At 39.6% G+C, this 16,849-nt stretch overlaps 1 protein-coding gene across 2 annotated transcripts; it reads right to left on the reverse strand.

Moving 5' to 3' along the window:
* Positions 1-952: 952 nt before the first annotated feature.
* LOC128254829 (sodium-dependent neutral amino acid transporter B(0)AT3) lies at positions 953-14,417 on the reverse strand. 2 transcript variants are annotated; one of them, XR_008267580.1, is made up of 11 exons: positions 14,222-14,417; positions 9,061-9,372; positions 7,323-7,555; positions 6,682-7,259; positions 6,195-6,336; positions 5,767-6,128; positions 5,544-5,706; positions 4,975-5,178; positions 4,646-4,718; positions 3,953-4,486; positions 3,034-3,171 (listed from the first exon to the last, which is right to left on the reverse strand). XR_008267580.1 is itself a non-coding variant. In XM_052984140.1 (9 exons), the coding sequence occupies exons 2-9, from the start codon at positions 9,329-9,331 to the stop codon at positions 3,007-3,009; spliced, it is 2,118 nt and encodes a 705-aa protein (XP_052840100.1). In that variant the 5' UTR covers positions 9,332-9,372; positions 14,222-14,417; the 3' UTR covers positions 953-3,006. The 2 variants fall into 2 exon arrangements, 1 of the variants encoding a protein (XP_052840100.1); XM_052984140.1 differs by lacking the exons at positions 3,953-4,486; positions 4,646-4,718 and having other exon boundaries at positions 953-3,171.
* Positions 14,418-16,849: the final 2,432 nt, after the last annotated feature.

Here is a 16,849-nt window from a genome sequence, read left to right on the forward strand (position 1 = left end):
TCCAATGAAAGGTTAAAAAAACAAAATATAGAAATAAACAAATATTTATAAATGGACAAAACGTGGTTTACAGTAAAAAAAAAAAAATATCCTCCTAATAAAAAAAATGAGTATAAAAGTTTCTTGCAAATAATAAAAAATTAAATTTAATTAATTAATTGATAAACAAACTAAAAAACTAATATAAATACAATAAATAATAAATAACCAAATAAAAACTCACATAATTTTGGAATTCTTTCTTTTATGTATGTAAATTAAAATAGCAAATTGCGAGTTTTTCACAACAAATACAATAAGTATTATTAAACACGCCATAACAAATAAACGATGGCCAAATTAGTGTACAAAAACAAAAGTGGATTTAAAATGATATATTAAAAAATAATAAAAAAAAATAATAAACAATGAAAATAAAACGTGTATTACTTAAAATTTGAAACCAATTCGTTATTTTTATAAGTGTGGTCTCACAATTTCCCCCCTTGCATTCAGCTTATCATTTCAGGCATATCAAACGTGGCTTCCATTCTTGAATTATTGTTTTACAAGTGTTAGCATATTTATAGACCAATGCCGTTTACGATGCTGGTTTGCAATAAAACGGCCAACCGAAATAGCCAATATTGAAGGACAAACAAGAGAACCCTTTCTTTAGAGCACTTTCAGAAGTTGAACTCTTGAAGGGGCCTGACTAGTCTAATCATATGTATGTTACCAAAGCAAAACAAAATAAGTCGAAACTTTCCCCAAGGCGATAAGCCTAATCGGGAATCGTTAGCTCCCGGTCCAAGGTGCTTTGACCAAGGGGCCAACAAACCAAAATACAAAACATTGTCGTCTACCAAAGTTTAATAAAAACCTGCAGATTCGTCTGCCGTGGATTAAACGTGCCAACTGTGGTACAGTAGTACCCCCAAAACCATACAACCATAAATTAAAACACTTCAAATTCGTTTTGCTCTTCTTCAACTTAACGCACTTATCATGAAATATCTTTATTAATAATAATTTCTTTCGTACGGTACAATAATTTTTCATATAAGTATTCTTCTCCTTGCAGTGTTTTAATACATTCAAATTTACACAAGTCCGGGGCTTTATTTAGCACTACGACAATAATTGATGTACAATATTTATAGTAGAGCTAGGTATATAGATTAATATGTACTGTATATATAGATTTAATGCTCGTATATATATATAGTGGCGTAAACAAGTAAACTATACAATTAGGCTTGGTACTATGTATTTGGTTTCGGTTTCGGTTGCGTTTGCATTGCGAGGATTCGACTTTAATGGATAAGGTGGGGGAGGTGGGGGAGGGTAACTAATTTCTGGGGCCTCTTACTTGAGGGTCATGTAAACGTACGTATAAATCGACTGGCTATTTGTCGATCCTCGATTGGAACTTTTTTCTTTTTGGTTGGCGGTGTACAAAATGGATACATATCTCCCAAAAATAAGGTTAAAAATGGAAAAATTCCTGCTTTGCTATGGGGAAATCTGCCACGTCGGGGACTACAAATCTTTCTAAACTCGACGGGCCATATCATAAGTATATTTCTATATTTGTCTTATTGTCTTCAACGTTCTGCCGTCCATCCTTTGCATTGAACTTTGAGTACTTCGAAATTCCAAGTGTTTTGATTCAGTTGTCTGTTTTCAGATATCAGTGTTGCTGCTTCTGCTGCTTTTGCTTTTGCCTTTGCCTTACCGAAATAAGAGAAAGTTGAGGGATTGTATGAGAACCATTTTGCGGAAACCGAGTTAATATATGGCAAGGAATATTTTTATACGGTGGTGTGAACTCAAGTGAACAATGGGGTGCCGCTTAACAACTAGTTAAATATTAGACGCTTTATGGTTTCCCTTCTTCGATAGAACCTTACAACCACTAAAACTATTCACAGCAGTTTATTTTTCTTGTTTTGTTTTTCTTTTTCTTTGTTTAGCTCTGTCAGTGTGGGAAATACTCTTGAGTGGCTTGAACGGGGAAAATAGATTGAGTGGGTGATTCTTTTTTGGGGAAAGGATGATGAGTCTTAACATCTAAGTCATTGAGGATATTATTTAGAATATCACACATTCCATGCATCTTTCTCTAACCAGTATAGTAAGTATAGGTATTTGTTTAACTCAACTAGAACTCGAAGTGTTAATATTGTGTCTCAACGCTCTTAACCTGTTCGAAGTATCATTAAAGTGTGTAACTATTTTTAGATTACATATGTATACTGTTTATAGTTCGGGTGAGTTCTACTTGAGCTCAAAATAAAAACGGCAGATATCTACTAAAACTAAATGTTGAGTTTAACTCGTTGGAAATGCGCTGGCTAAGTCGACTATAAAGCGTTTGCCATTGAAGAGTTTTCTCCGGGTGTGGCGGGAAATCTGGGAAGATTGAGAGGATGGGCTGGGGGAGTGTGGCTTGGGAATCAGAAATACTTTCAGTTTGTGTGCTCGAGTGTCTAATGGTAAAGCTTTAAGCATTCCAACTAAATGCTACGTAATCGAATTTAAACTCTTAGCAACCCGTTTTTGATAATACATATCATCCTGCGGCACATTGTACTCGTACATAGTTTGTTAAATTTAGTTTAGTTTGGGTTTAGTTCAGTTTGTGTTAAAATACGATTTAACAATTTTAGTTACGCACTCGAATGCAAATCTTCCGCCGTTTATTCGGGCAATTACTTAGATTAGATTTAAATTATGTTAAAATACTTAGAGTAAATATTTATAAATGTTTGCGCTCAGCTCGTCACGCTCTCACCTCACCGCTCGTCTCAGTTGAATTAGTATTTCACTTGCCACTTCGTTTGGGTTCGGCTCACACCTGGACCTGGACCTGTATCTGGACTTGTACCTGGACCTCTGCCTGTATCTGTGTCTATCTGTATTTGTATCTGTATCTTTATCGGTTTCCGCATCTGTGTGGGCTGTGACTCTCCTAGACATCGTACGCATCCTTCTTGTTGTTGTTCTTTCTGCTTGTTGGCACATTTAGCGCGTTCGATTTCTTCTTGTTGTTGTCGTCGTCGGACGCATCATCATCATCCGCATGGTCATGGGCTTGTCCTCCTCCTCGTCGTCGGAGAAGTCGCTCTGGGTCTTAACATGGCCGCCCAATGCAGGACCGCTGAAGTCGTTCTCATCGTCCTCGTCGTCCTGATTGGAAAGAGGGGGAAACGGGTGAGGAGTGGCTTTAACATGTCAGGCAAATAAATGGGCGGACAGAGTCCTCTAGGAAATCAAGAACTGCTTACGAAATTATAGTACATAAATCAAATGAGCTGACACCACGCTGCGTATACTTGATATTCTACACAAGCTCAAGCGAAAGCTCTCTATACGGCCACTACATGGCCTTAAAAGCACAATTTTTAAATAATAACCACTAAAAGTCAAATGAAATGTATAACTCGACAGTAAAGTACATGATGTGTAAAGTAGATGTACATAACAGGGTCCGCCTGTTATATGTAACTATTAAAACACATTCGATAGCATTATCAATACAACCGATGGTTTTGAAACAGATCGTCGATAGTTTTGGCCTACCATCGAAAATTGCTATCGGAAAAAATCGGTACTTATGAGGTTTTAAAAAAAAACCGAAGTACTTTTCACTACATTTCTTAGAACCCTCTTTTTACTTGGGTTAAAAACTAATTCAAATTATTTACAAATTTATGCAAAAAAAAATGTTGAAATAAAATTTGAAAACCCGTTGCAAATTGGTTTTTCACTAAATTTGTTAAAATTGTGAATTAATTTTTTCTGATTTTGAGCAATTTTCAATAGTATAGATATTATCGATGGTGGCCAGTACCGATGTTTAAGTAAGACATTTGAAACATACCAAAAAACATTAAACAAACAAACGAACAAACCAACCAACAAACAAAATGAAATGGTTAAAGTCTTGATTATCCGTCTCTTACTTTACCTGCAAATTAGCCACGATCAGCTGCCAATTGGGTTTATATATATATGCCAAAGAACTGCCTATATCTATGTACATTCATTGCCCTACTCCTGCTGAGCCCTCAAGCGATTTTGCTAGTCTTTTCCCTAAACTTAAGTTTTGTAAATAATTGTTCTGGCCTTGTCAGTTTTTTCGTTTTTATGTTTTAAAAGAGCTATTTGCGATTGTTTGCTAGCTACGATTAATTGCTGTGCGTTGATTAGTTCTTAGTGGTATTGAGTACAGGTAATTGCTTGGTAGCCGTTGGATGAGCAGTTGTTTTCTACTTGAGTCGAGACATGTCCTTCGTATTTCGGTTTCTCAGGGTGTTCAGTGTTCGGTGTTTGGTGTTCTGTGTTTCTGGGCCATGCAAAGGGCTTTAGTGAACTACTTTTAGAGCTATCCTAGGTTAAACTGGTTGTTTCTGATTTCTGATGTCTGATCTCTGGGGTTCTGGTTCTCTAAAACTTGGCGCTGCACTTATGTTTGTATCCATGGCTTCGTTTTGGGTTCGTTCTAATTCTAAACATTGACCAATGAAAGTGGGCACGGGAGCAGAGGGAAAGAAGAGCAGAGATTTGTGTGATTAGCTTAAGTGTTTTCAGAGATGTGCAGGTGACTGGAGGAGGGGTTTCTGGAGTGGGAGTAGCATTTCTAGCCGGGACGAGGCACAACTTACTTCAAAGTCTCCAATTTGGAAGCGTGTCGCCGCTAGTGAATTCTGCGGTGGCATATCCGGACTCATATTCTGAACGACAATGAGCGTGAGTTTTTGATATATGTTATCGGTATTTAGATGTAAGCATTGTCAGATAGGAAAAACAAGCGTAAGAGTGAGGGATGTATCGTTAGGTGAGAGAAAGACACAATTAGTCACACGTATAGACCAAAAGAGAGATGGGCGTAATCTTAGCCTAAGAACACAACGAATGGTACAAAGAAAGCTCAAATCGAGACTGAATCGAAAGTCTTATCATCCGATTTGAGCAGGGATCTGCACTTACATCATCGTCATTGTCGATCATCTCCTTGGTGGAGGCGGTTGTCTCATTTCGTCGGATCGATCCCTGGTGGATGTCCAGATCGACCTTCAGGCACTGGAAGCTGCGCATCAGGAACACGATGGGCATGGGCAGGACGCCGGCCAGGATCATGGACAGGGCAATGCCCATCACCCAGTTGGGGTAGCTCTTCTGCTCAATCATACCCTGTGAATTCAAATAGAATGTAATTAAAGAAAAGATTAGGTGCCTGTATTTTATTAAATCACATATTCGTTCTTACGATATTCAACTAAGCTTTAGTATATACCTTTAAAAACTAAATGGCCAAAAAAAGTAGGAAAACGAAAAAGAATTCACATTAATACATCCCAATTATTTTTTGAACTTTCGTTACAAAAACATTTTTTAAGAAAACCCTATGTGTACATTCCTGTTAAAAATGTGTATACTAAAATAAGTAGTATATTTAAATTCTTCTATAGGCATATATGCATATTTTATTCAAAAACACCAATTATAAAAGTGGCAATTTTGTTTTGAAATGTAAGAAAAATTCCCTGACTACTCACCAAATCGGCATTCCAAGCTCCATAAGTGGGGTTCTTGATGACCATAAAGACCACGGATGAGATCAAAATGCAGACCATGATGACGGGGCCAATGTACCGCCAAGTCCACTGCCAGTAGATACCAGGTCGGTAGCCGGTCATCTGGTATATGTCCTCAGTGAAGCTATGGGAAAACGAGTTAAGTGAGCCTACCAACGCCACGTAGTGTTGAGCCCAAACTCACCGCTCGTGTCCGTATATAAAGATCACGGCTATCATCTCCATCAGCGCCACCACCACGAGGCCAATGGTGCCGGCAAAAGAGTCGAACATCTTGAGCCAGTACTCCCCGGCACCTGTGCAGAAGATGAAACCGACAATGAAGCAGAAGAGACACACCACGCCAGTGACATGCTGTTTCTTAACCCGCTTGATAATGTCAATGTCGAAGAGGGTGCACAGCATGCCCTCCAGGATGCCGATCTGCGAGCCCAGTCCCAGCGACAGCAGCATGGTGAAGAAGAGCACGGCCCAGAACGGAGCTCCGGGCAGCTCCACGATGGCCTGGGTGAACACGATGAAGGCCAGGCCCGTGCCCTCGGCGGCCTGCATGGACAAAATGTTATTGTTATAATCCCCTCCAGAAAGATTCCTCGTCCGGACAGTACTCACATTGTCCAGTTCGTGGGCCAGACTGCATTCGCTCAATTGCAAACGGGTGAGCTCGGTTCCATTGAGCAGGCTCATGGCTTGCTCATACCCCTCGGTGTCGTTACTAGCCAGCAGTTTGTTCCTCACCAGGATGTCCGTATTGCTGAGGGGCAGGAGAAAAAAGTAAAGAAGTAAACAATCAATGAACACCAGTTGAAATCGGTTCGAACCCGATGGTCAGGCAGTTCAAGCGCAATTGTGCATAACTCAAAGTGGTCCGTTAATTGATGCAAATTGACAGACACGACCGCGATTCCATATATCGATTCGAATATCAATGGATGGGCGCAGATACACCCACCGAGCTGGCCACTCATTGATACGCAAATAGATACAAAGAGCTGTGCCGGTTACAACTGGTCGGTTGGTCAGCATATTGATGACCCACCTTGGCGCCAATGATGCGTACGACCCACTCCCTATCCCACTCCCATTCCCATTAACTCACCTGGCCACACAACGGTCCACATTGACGGTGGCCTTGAAGCCCAGAATGGCAAAGATGACCACGCTGGCGTAGATGGCCGTGACTGCATTGCAAACGGACACCAGGAGCACATCCCGCACGCAGTTGTTCTTCGGAGTGTTGTAGCTGCCGAAGGCGATCAAAGAGCCGAAAGCCAGGCCAAAGGAGTAGAAGACCTGCGTGGCTGCATCCAGCCAGACGGTGGGTTCCAGCAGCTTCTCCACCTTCGGCGTGTACATGTGCATTAGGCCAGCTCCGGCTCCCCTCAAGGTAATCCCCCGTATGAAGAAGATGGTCAGCACAATGTAGGGGAACAGCGAGGTGAAGTAGACCACCTTGCCGGAGCTCTGGATGCCCTTCATCACGATGAAGAAGACAATGGTCCAGGACAACAGCAGGCAGAGCACGATCCACCACTTGAGGCCGCCGGGCTCATCCATGGACGGTGCCGCATCCAAGGTGGTGCGGTACCAGAAGTACGTCGTCTCCGAGGATTTGGCACACTCCTCCAGCTCAAAGCCTGTGCCATTCAAGGGACAAGTGGACCAGGGCAGCGGATACTAAACAGAGAACTCATTAATTATGCAGTTTTGTCTTTGTGTCGAATCGAATCTCTGACTTACCCGAAAACTATTGAAGAGGTAGAAGAACACCCACGTGATAATCACATTGTAGTAGAGAGCCACAAACAGCGTCACTATACACGACGAGATGCCGATGCCACCCAGCCAGGGATGGATGGTGTTCCACACACCCAAGGCACCCAATCGCATTCGCTGGCCAATTCCCAGCTCGATGAGGAAAAGAGGTATGCCCTCCAGTACCAACATAATCATGAAGGGTATCAGGAAAGCACCTGCAATGGGCATTTAAATAATTATAAAATTAAATAATAATACCACCATTCAAAGTGGATCTGATCTTATCTTAAATATATACAACTATTATATTTTAAAACATTTCAAATATTATATATAATATTTTCTCTAATGTTTATCTATTGTATTTAAGGTTGTCAACTTATCAGTACCAGTTTGGTAAGCAAATAAAACTGATCAAGAATGAAAGCCATTCAAAGAAATTCATTTAAACCTTTTTAAATGGCAAACCAATATTAAGAATTTTTCAAAAAGGCATTTAATGGCTAGACAAAATAAATAAAGACACGAGCAGAGAACGTAAAAATAGTTACTCATTTTCAGCTTGCAAAGGTTGAATGACAGGTGACGTGACACAAAATCAATCCAACGCTAGCCGGAAATTTGCATTTCTGGCCTGGTCGGGAAATATCTGGTTGGACAAATAGATCAAGAGAGTATTCGAACTTCGATGGCTGGTCATGCTGTCAATTGTAATTGAATTAAAACCAGGGAGGGGTTAAATCGCTATTAGAAATGTGCGTGCTCTTGGTTGCCACCCCCATTCACCCATCCACCCACCACCCATCTACGCCCACTGCTCCGCCCAAGGCCATCAATTGAGCCCTTCCGCCGTCGAAAGCCAGGCAATTAGTGCACATTAAATCCCATAATGTTGTTGTCAAAGCTGTGCACCTGATTAGCTGCAGTTCGTTGGCCAACTGATATTGGATATGACACATGTCGTGGGCCGCGGGGGGCGTGGCGGGGGTCTACCCAATTTAGCGTTATCGCTCAGGTGACCCGAGCAAGTCAAACAGACATTGATTGAAAAATACTGCTCCAGTTGGCGCTTTTCGCCCCGGTAATCCGAGGCTTAGCGTAAAATTCCAAGCAAACTCACTGAGGGTAGGCAAAGTTACAATAATCGTAATCGACTAGGAACAATTGCATACTTCAATTGCTTACATATGAATATTGTTTTTTATAAATTACATAAACTAATACCTTTGTACATATATGTATTTATGAATACTTATTTTGGTATATTTTCGAAGAAATAACAAAACGAAAGATAATATGCAAATAAATGCACATTTTAACACAATAATCTATACTTTCCAATTAAATTGAATCTACGTGAAAACAATGGTCGATTCTTAAAAGATTTGGATTATTCAAAGATTTCAAAAAATGAAATGTAATTTCAATGTAGAACAAGTAAATTATACTTTTTTTATTTTTAATAAATATTTTTATGTTCTTAAAATATTGTTGATATGATAAATGAATTAAATTAAAATTAAAATTAATTAAAATGCCCCTTACACTTGCAGTAATTCATGTTGATATAAAGCTATCTTTAATTCATGAAAATTGTTTTGGGTAATGTGATAGTAAAATTTACATTCCATAATTTCTGATGTATTGATGATTTTGTAAAGATTTAAGTTGCTGTAAGTGGCTGATAGTGTACGTATAGTATTCAGTACTTGGTACTCACCGCCTCCGTTCTGTTGGCACAGGTAGGGAAACCGCCAGATATTTCCCAGGCCCACCGAGTAGCCGATGATGCTGAGGAAGAACTGCATCTTGCCGCTCCAGGCGGCGCGTTCGGGCTCATTGCCCGGAATGTCCACCGACTGCACGGAGTTGCGCTGCGGGGCGGTGAGGACGATGGTCACACCGTGGGTTCCGTCGCCCCGGGCCCGTGTGTTCAGTGGGGCCATCTCGTGGCCGTTGCGCGGCGCATCGATGATTTTGGTGGCAGCCATCAACGTGCGGATTGCCCTGGCGAAGTGTCCGTGGTTACCGTCTGCGGAAAAGTGGAGCAACCGGTTAGGAAATGGCAGTAGTGCAGGCAGTACTCGCCCCAGACCCGCTGTTTGATCGATACTCCTCGAGTATCGTTGTGTGCGAGTGTGTGGGCTTGTTTGCCCATTTGTGTGGCGGCTCGTCCTTGAGACCGCTTCTAGTGGCTGCTAACTCAATTTGCGTCCTAATTGTTTGCCATTAGGCGGGTTCTCCGCTGGTTAATGGAAACTTTTCGCCAACGCTTATTCCCCTGTCAACATTCGTAATTTTATTACTATGCAAATTTCGTGTAGTGCCACGTGAAGTTATATACAACGTATGTACATTAATTTCATTCAGGATTCTTCATAGGTTGGCAAAAAAAAAATTAAACCTAAAAGGTTTATTTCTAGTGTATATGAATATGTAAAAAACCAATAAAAAGAGGTTGTACAATAACAACAGCCTGACAAATAGGAACTTCATCGGAAGAAATATCGTTTCGAGCGAGAAGTACAAATATCCAGCAAATTACTAAATTAAAGAAAAACCTTGATCCCAGAATACACTTGGTATAAAGTTATTGCTTTAATATTAATCCCTCATAATTTATATCATAAATTCTTCCTCTGTACTTATTCCGTCACGTATGTGGGGGGTCAGAGTTTAATTAGACCCTTAGTTTTAGCAGTAAACAAACCAGAAGCTCCAAGGACTATTAAGGAGTCACTACGTCGACCTCCCACCCACCACCTAACCGAAACGTGACTTCCTGAACCTTGTTGCTCGGTGTAGGGGAAAGCCAAAAATTTTGTTGACTACCGCAGAAGGTCGTTGTAAACTGAAAGAGCAACCAAAACGGAAAAAAGAGCAAAGTGGGGGCGAAAAAATAGGGGGGCTGCGTTACCCATGGTTCGCCCTATTCTATGTGGTGGCCATTTACTTGGAGGCTCGTCCTCTGTTGCTGACGTAGTAAATTAGGGCTAGAAAGCCACCCCCTCCCCCTTCCCCTTCCCCACCCTTCTCTGAAGAGAGAGCCATGGGTGTGTTGATTGGAATAGCAGCTGTCTAGCAAGAAGCAGCAATTCACCACGGAAAGACAGAGAGAGAGAGGGAGAGAGAGAGAGAGAAGGGAAAGCTCATTTGAGCTTTTGGCGTCCTGCCGCTTCATTGATGGACTTTGAGGGGGGGGATGGGTTTTACGGGGGACGAACACACCTTCACAAACACACTATATACATTCTTGGTCTATTCTTCTACATTTTGCGTATACGTAATGCGCTATGACGTCTTTTGATGGCTGCCTCATTTTCAATTGCGCTTCCCGAATGGAAACACCCAACCACCCACTGGTGTAAATATTTATCCAGCCACAAAATGTATCTCATAGATGCAAAAACCAGCTGCATTGGCTCTGATTAAATTGCATGGAGTCGAGCAACAATCAAAGGACCGACAATATGCACTTTTCCACATTTCCACCCGCCGAGCTGTGGCTTCGCCATCCGTCTTGGGAAAACTCGTCGACTGATTACACAATACGATTGCTGTTACGTAAACCAGTGTGTGAAAATATTAAAGTCCTGTGATTGTTTTGCTGCTGCTGTTGCTGTTTCTGTTTCTGCGTCGCAGTTTAATGGGTGGACGTCAGTGTGGATGTGGATGTGAATGTGAATGTGGATGTGGATGGATGGTTGTTCGCCTTCAATCACCGGCGTTTCTAAATAAAGCTCTGGCCAGGATATGGCCGTGGCCCTGTCATTGGGGTTGGGGCTAGCACACTTGGCCCCCAACAAAAGTGGTCTGAGCACACAATGCTTAAATCGTAGGAAATTGCTCAACGAGGGGTCAAGACTGCGGCTGATTGGCTGTGACAGGACCTAATTGAAGAATTGGCTTTCCTGATTATATAACGTAGGGTTTTAGTTAAGAATACCCATCTGGATGGAATTTTAATGAATGGAAATATACCGGGCAAAAAACACAGCTACCCCAATCACACAAACACACAGGTAAACAAGCTTAAGTCCTGAGCAAGAAAAAAGGACAAACTGCGTCGTGGCAAAAACGTTTTTCCAAAAATAAAAAAAAACAAAGTTCATCCCCTGTCAACTCGCGGATTAGGGGAATAGAAATGTAAAGCTTGTGCCCAGTTAAAGTGCCCTCGAAATAGCTCAAAAAAAGAGGGGCTGGCAAGTACTACATACAGAATATAGTAAAAATAAAACAAGTAAGGGAATCTGATGACATGGCGTGTTGCAGGCTAAATCGATAAGACCGGCTTTGCGGGTAAGGTGGAAATCAGGGGGCGGGACAGCTGTCTTTTCCTATTCTGCATAAATCATGCAATTTGATTGCCAATGAAATATATTCTGTTTACGCAATCGATTTTGCACATTTTATTGGCTTTTTGTTTACGCTACGTCTCAATAAATTCACTACGAATCGTTCACATATTTTCCCCTTGAATTTTAAATGCCAACTAATATTTGTGGCTATTTTCGGATCCACTCAAAATATAAACAGAGAGGTATTGCGCAATTTCGTTGTCGGCTGCCAATATGCAATTTTTGCCCTTTGCCTTTAGTAATTGATTTGGCCATCGTTTGGCGCCAACGCGAAAATTGCGCTGAAAATCTGCGAGGACACTCGACCTCCAAAAATCCAGTCAGAAACCACCCCCACTTCCGCTTCCGTCTGACCTTGATGCCCAGCCTTCGATGCATTCATGTTTGGGGGTAGTCGCCACTGTGGATTTCCTGCAAATAGGCGCCAGTCAGCTCAGGATGGTGCTGATTGGAGGCACTTTAAACAGACAATGGGATTCCCCCCTTATTGGTGTTGAATTACTTTCCCCCAAGCTCCCTATCCGGATTATTTACGCATGCTTAGCCTTGGTGGAGGAAGGATGGTTTATTTTGCAAAATAACATTATGTAAATAAACGCAGGTGATAGTGTCATTTAAATTAGAAAATTATTTCTAAGAGTCAAGGTTAACTTTATTAAAGGAAAAACTTTTCGTAAAAGTAACTATTTTCTTTATTTTCAATATATAACTTAATTTTTACTGTTCCTTTTATTTTCACCTTCTTCAAGAGCTGACATATATAAATATAATTGTTTGCAAACAAAGTGCTGTGAACGTCGAACTAAAACTGTGAGCACAAAAGGTTCAAGGAAATGTAATTCAATTGGGAACATTTAAGCTACAATGCTTTTTCTTGCTGATTGTTTATTGGTTATTGTTATTTACAAAACCAATTAATATTTATTTTGTTTTCCTCGCAATAATGACTATTTCTTAGTGATAAAGTAAAGTATACAATGCAAAACCTATAAAATATAACTTTTATTATTTACTAAAGGTAAACATATCAACTCACCGAGGTTGAAGGCTACACTGAAATAATAAATAACTTAATTGAAAAATTTTTGAATAATTTCGGTTGATGTTTCTAAAACTACGTTAAATAAATACTGGTGATAATATAAAACTACGAACTAAAAACTATTAACTATGGGACGTAGTAATCCTAACCGTAAACAAAATTTATATATTCTTACAACAGAGAACAAAGCCAACCCTTTCCACCATATTTTATGTCTTTGTGTGACTTAACCTTTTCACCAAGTAAGCGATCAATAAATGGCAACACAACTCAACTCAACCCAAACACAACATTAATTTTTCATCAAACAATGTCCGTTTGGCGAGATTCAGGCGGACTCGTGCACTTGTCTGGCCGAGAAGATTGCCAAAATGCCAGTGTACCAGTTCCTTATATAGTACCATATACATTGTACATATCCAACTTTCGCTCTCACTCTAGAAAAAGATGGCTATAAGGGGAGAGAAAGAGAGAGAAGGGAGGAAACAAACTGCAATCAGACAGGCACAAAGTTCAATTTCTTGTGCTTCCCATTTTTTTTGGCACAGCATCAACTGTTGGCCTGTTGAGGTCGATGGGGAGGGTTGAGCTTTTTTGGCCCAAAACATCCCCTCGGCCAATGCCATTGCCAGCCCCAATGCAATTTATTAAAATCTCCAAACGAATCATTTCTTCACGTTTAATAATTTGTGGTCACTTGTAATGCTCCTAAGAGATTTGAATTTAATAAAAATAATAAAGTTTTTGCATCAGGATGCTCCAATGAAAGCAAATTGAATGAAACATTTAAGAAAAACTTTTAAAAGCTTTACCTAAAACTTTAAGCTATAAAATGTTTATTTTATATTAGAACGCTTAAAGTAAATATACATCAATAATAATTTTAAAGAATCGTTTTTAAACTTTTTTTATGAATTTACCATTAGATTGGATAACATAAATAAAGAAACAATAACAAACCAAAATCGCTTTAGGGATCAAATTAAAAATTTCTGTTTACGCTGTCCGCTCAGTCAAGTGATTAATCATTTGATGGTTTTCTTTGCCAAAATCTGATTTTCTTTTCCCATGCCCTTACAATGTAAGTAACATATAAATATAGTAGTTTTATGTCAACGTGCAAAAGTTGAATGTTTGGCAGACTTGTAGAGTTTTGTTGATTTTTGGAATGCGAATTCGCTTAGAATGCGCAAAAATGCAGATTTCCATTGGCGTTAAGGGCACGATACAAATGAAATTAACATAAAGCTAAGTTCACTGTTTTCACTGAAATCCACGTGCATCCCCAACCTCGAGTTTTATGACAGCAAAAAAGAAGAAGAGTTTCGGGGATAGAGAGAGCCAGAAATACTGGGAGAGAGAGAAAGAGAGAGAGAAAAGGATAGGGAGGAAGTCCTTTGTGTTTGTGTTTGTGTGTGTGTGATGGTGGGCAGGACACGTCAGGCAGAAAGTTTCGCCTTGCTTTTTTTTTTGTTCCGTACCAAAGTTTAATTTGGCTGTGGGACTCGAAATTCCAGACTTTTTTTTCACACACACTCGCGCGCTATGTAAAATTCACAGATTTTCCTTGATTTCTGCTTTAATATTGCTTAAACGCTCAATATCAATTTCGTTCGACGAATTTCTGCGTTTTTTTCACACGGAGCTCTGCTCGATTTTCACGACCGTTGATTTGTGCTTTCCGTTGTAAACTGAATCCAAATCGCTTGGCGCCGCGCGAAGCTTGCGAATTGGCGTGGTGGCTTTGCATTGGTGGTGAATAAACCACCACCAGCGCAGTCACAACCCCTATACATACACACACACACAGACACACACATCGACTGACGCAGGACTCTGCATGGAAATTTTTCGACTGGCAGCGGGCTTAAATTGGGCAAAGCTTCACTTTCATTGATTCCCGTACGCGGAAAGGAGGCCAAAAGCTGCAGGAGCACGTGGCTTTTCGGGGGTTGAAAGTTCAAATGCCGCCGCTATCGCCTGTTGGTGGTGGCTGACAAGGGGTGGGAGAGAGAGAGACAGTGAGTGCGAGAGAGCAAAAAAAAGGAGCAGGACTAAAAATTTCAATAAAATTGCATTAAGATATTAAGGAACAGGATTGTAAAACCATTGCAAATAATTAAAAATATTTCTACCAAAGATATTCTTATAATGACTAACTCAATAATTTGAATTAATATATAGTTATTTTAATAAGTAAAATAAATTTGACTTTCAAAACAACCGCCAAGACTTTATACAAATTATATTGCAGCCTTTAAGGCTCACAACTGCTACCTCCCGCTGGATGGCGCTCGTGTTATGTGTGACCACAGCACTGAAGTATATCGGTATATGCACTAAGAAATCGATAGGCACACCACCAAATAGGCGCGCCTTTTTAAATTAAAGGAAATAATTTTTAAAATGATATTTTTTGCTAGTTGGATTTGTGTGAAACACAAGTAAAAAAGTCATGTTGCCTAAAAGCATATAATAACTAATACATATGTACAATAAATATTTTAAGATCTTATAACGTATTATTATAATTATAAAACCTAATACAACATTTCTGGATAAAGTTTAAATATTTAATGGAAAACTTTTTATAAATTTATAAGAATTAAAAAAAAACTTTCAAATCACTACATGTAAAATTGTATCTTATATGCTTATATATATTGTTAATAAATAAATTTTGGTTTAATAACGTGATCAAAAACAAAAATTTACGTTAATATCCATTTTTAAGCAAAATACGAGTGTATTATAACCAAAGTCCCTAAAGAGAAAAATGATATTAAGTCAAATAAATTTGCAAATTAAAATCAAAAGGCTACAAAAATCTGAGTGAACCTGACAAAAATGTTAAGGACTTGTCCCTGACTCCGAAAAGGTTAAATATGCTCCTCTTGTACACAAACTCGTAATTTTGTTTCGTGGCCAAAAAAAAGAAAAACAATGGCAGCCTCGCGAACAACACAGCCCGTCTTCTTGCCCTGAAAAAACCAAATCACAAATATTGTTTGACCCTCATTATGTTTGAAATTTGCTTTTCCAGGCCCGGCCAGCGAACACGAAAACATTAAAGATAGGATGTGAACAAAAGAGCTGGTAAACTTTTGTTGCACCGAAGCTTATATTACTCTTCCTGAAAAGTTATATTAATTCATTAATACAACCAAAAAATACTAACTTTTAATCGCTTCTAAAAATCATTTGACAGTGTTTGAAATACAGCATTTCATCCTCCATTAATAGTTCATATATAGTCATTTAAGCTTTTGAAGTTGTTCTGGGCAAAATGTCCTTTTTAAGTAACTCAAAACTCACCAAAGGAACCTTTGAGTTACACAGGTTAAAGTACTTTGAGGGCCTTGTTTATGCTGGAGTTAGAGATCCATTGACTCTATGGAGAGTATCCTTTACAAGAGTCCAAAAGGAAAAGGCAGCTAAACGCACCATAAGAGGGTCGAACAAGAGGGAAAACAGAAAACAAGGATGGCCTGTAACTAAGTAAGATGTGTACAAAGTTAGTTTTCCTTTCCTTGTTCGCTTTCCCTTTTTTCTTGTCCTGCTCGTAAACTCATTTGCCTGGCACGCTGACAAGAAAACGGGGCCAAAAACAACCGGCGGCAAGTTTACAGAAAATACAGTTGAGTAAACAGCCTTGGCGGCCCGTGGGCAACCAGAAAATGAGGCTCCAGCCCCAATAAAATAATACAATTTAATATAAGCGTCATTGTTGTTGTTTCTGATTCTGTGGTGGGTCTTCCAGTCTCATTCAATTTTCCGTAAAATATTTTTGTTTCACATTGACACGCAGCGCGAATAATACGCCTGAGCGTATGCAATGAAAAATTCTACTTTCGCATAATCTGAAAAACTTGCGCACGCACGAAGGTAAACAAATTTGCACGGCCACGGCTGAAAGTAAATGAAAATGTACTAAAACTGAGGCACAACGCTTAGAAAATTATGCTAAAATAAACAGGACTAACAAAAAGAGAATGAAAATCAAGCACACCGAGGGAAAACCTTACCAATCAATGGTCTAAGCGTATTAAAATCATATCTTTTAGTAAAAAGAGAAACCGGCAAAATCATATGATATTAATTTAAAAGGA

The sequence above is a fragment of the Drosophila gunungcola genome, assembly GCF_025200985.1.
Source record: "Drosophila gunungcola strain Sukarami chromosome 2R unlocalized genomic scaffold, Dgunungcola_SK_2 000006F, whole genome shotgun sequence".
NCBI lineage: Eukaryota > Metazoa > Arthropoda > Insecta > Diptera > Drosophilidae > Drosophila > Drosophila gunungcola.

Excerpts from the sequence above, each read along its gene's own strand:
- LOC128254829 (XM_052984140.1), bottom strand. The coding sequence starts at position 9,331 with ATGGCTGCCACCAAAATCATCGATGCGCCGCGCAACGGCCACGAGATG. Across the intron at positions 7,260-7,322 it reads ACCTCTTCAATAGTTTTCGG|TATCCGCTGCCCTGGTCCAC; the intron begins GTAAGTCAGAGA and ends TTCTCTGTTTAG. Across the intron at positions 5,179-5,543 it reads GAGCTTGGAATGCCGATTTG|GGTATGATTGAGCAGAAGAG; the intron begins GTGAGTAGTCAG and ends TTGAATTCACAG.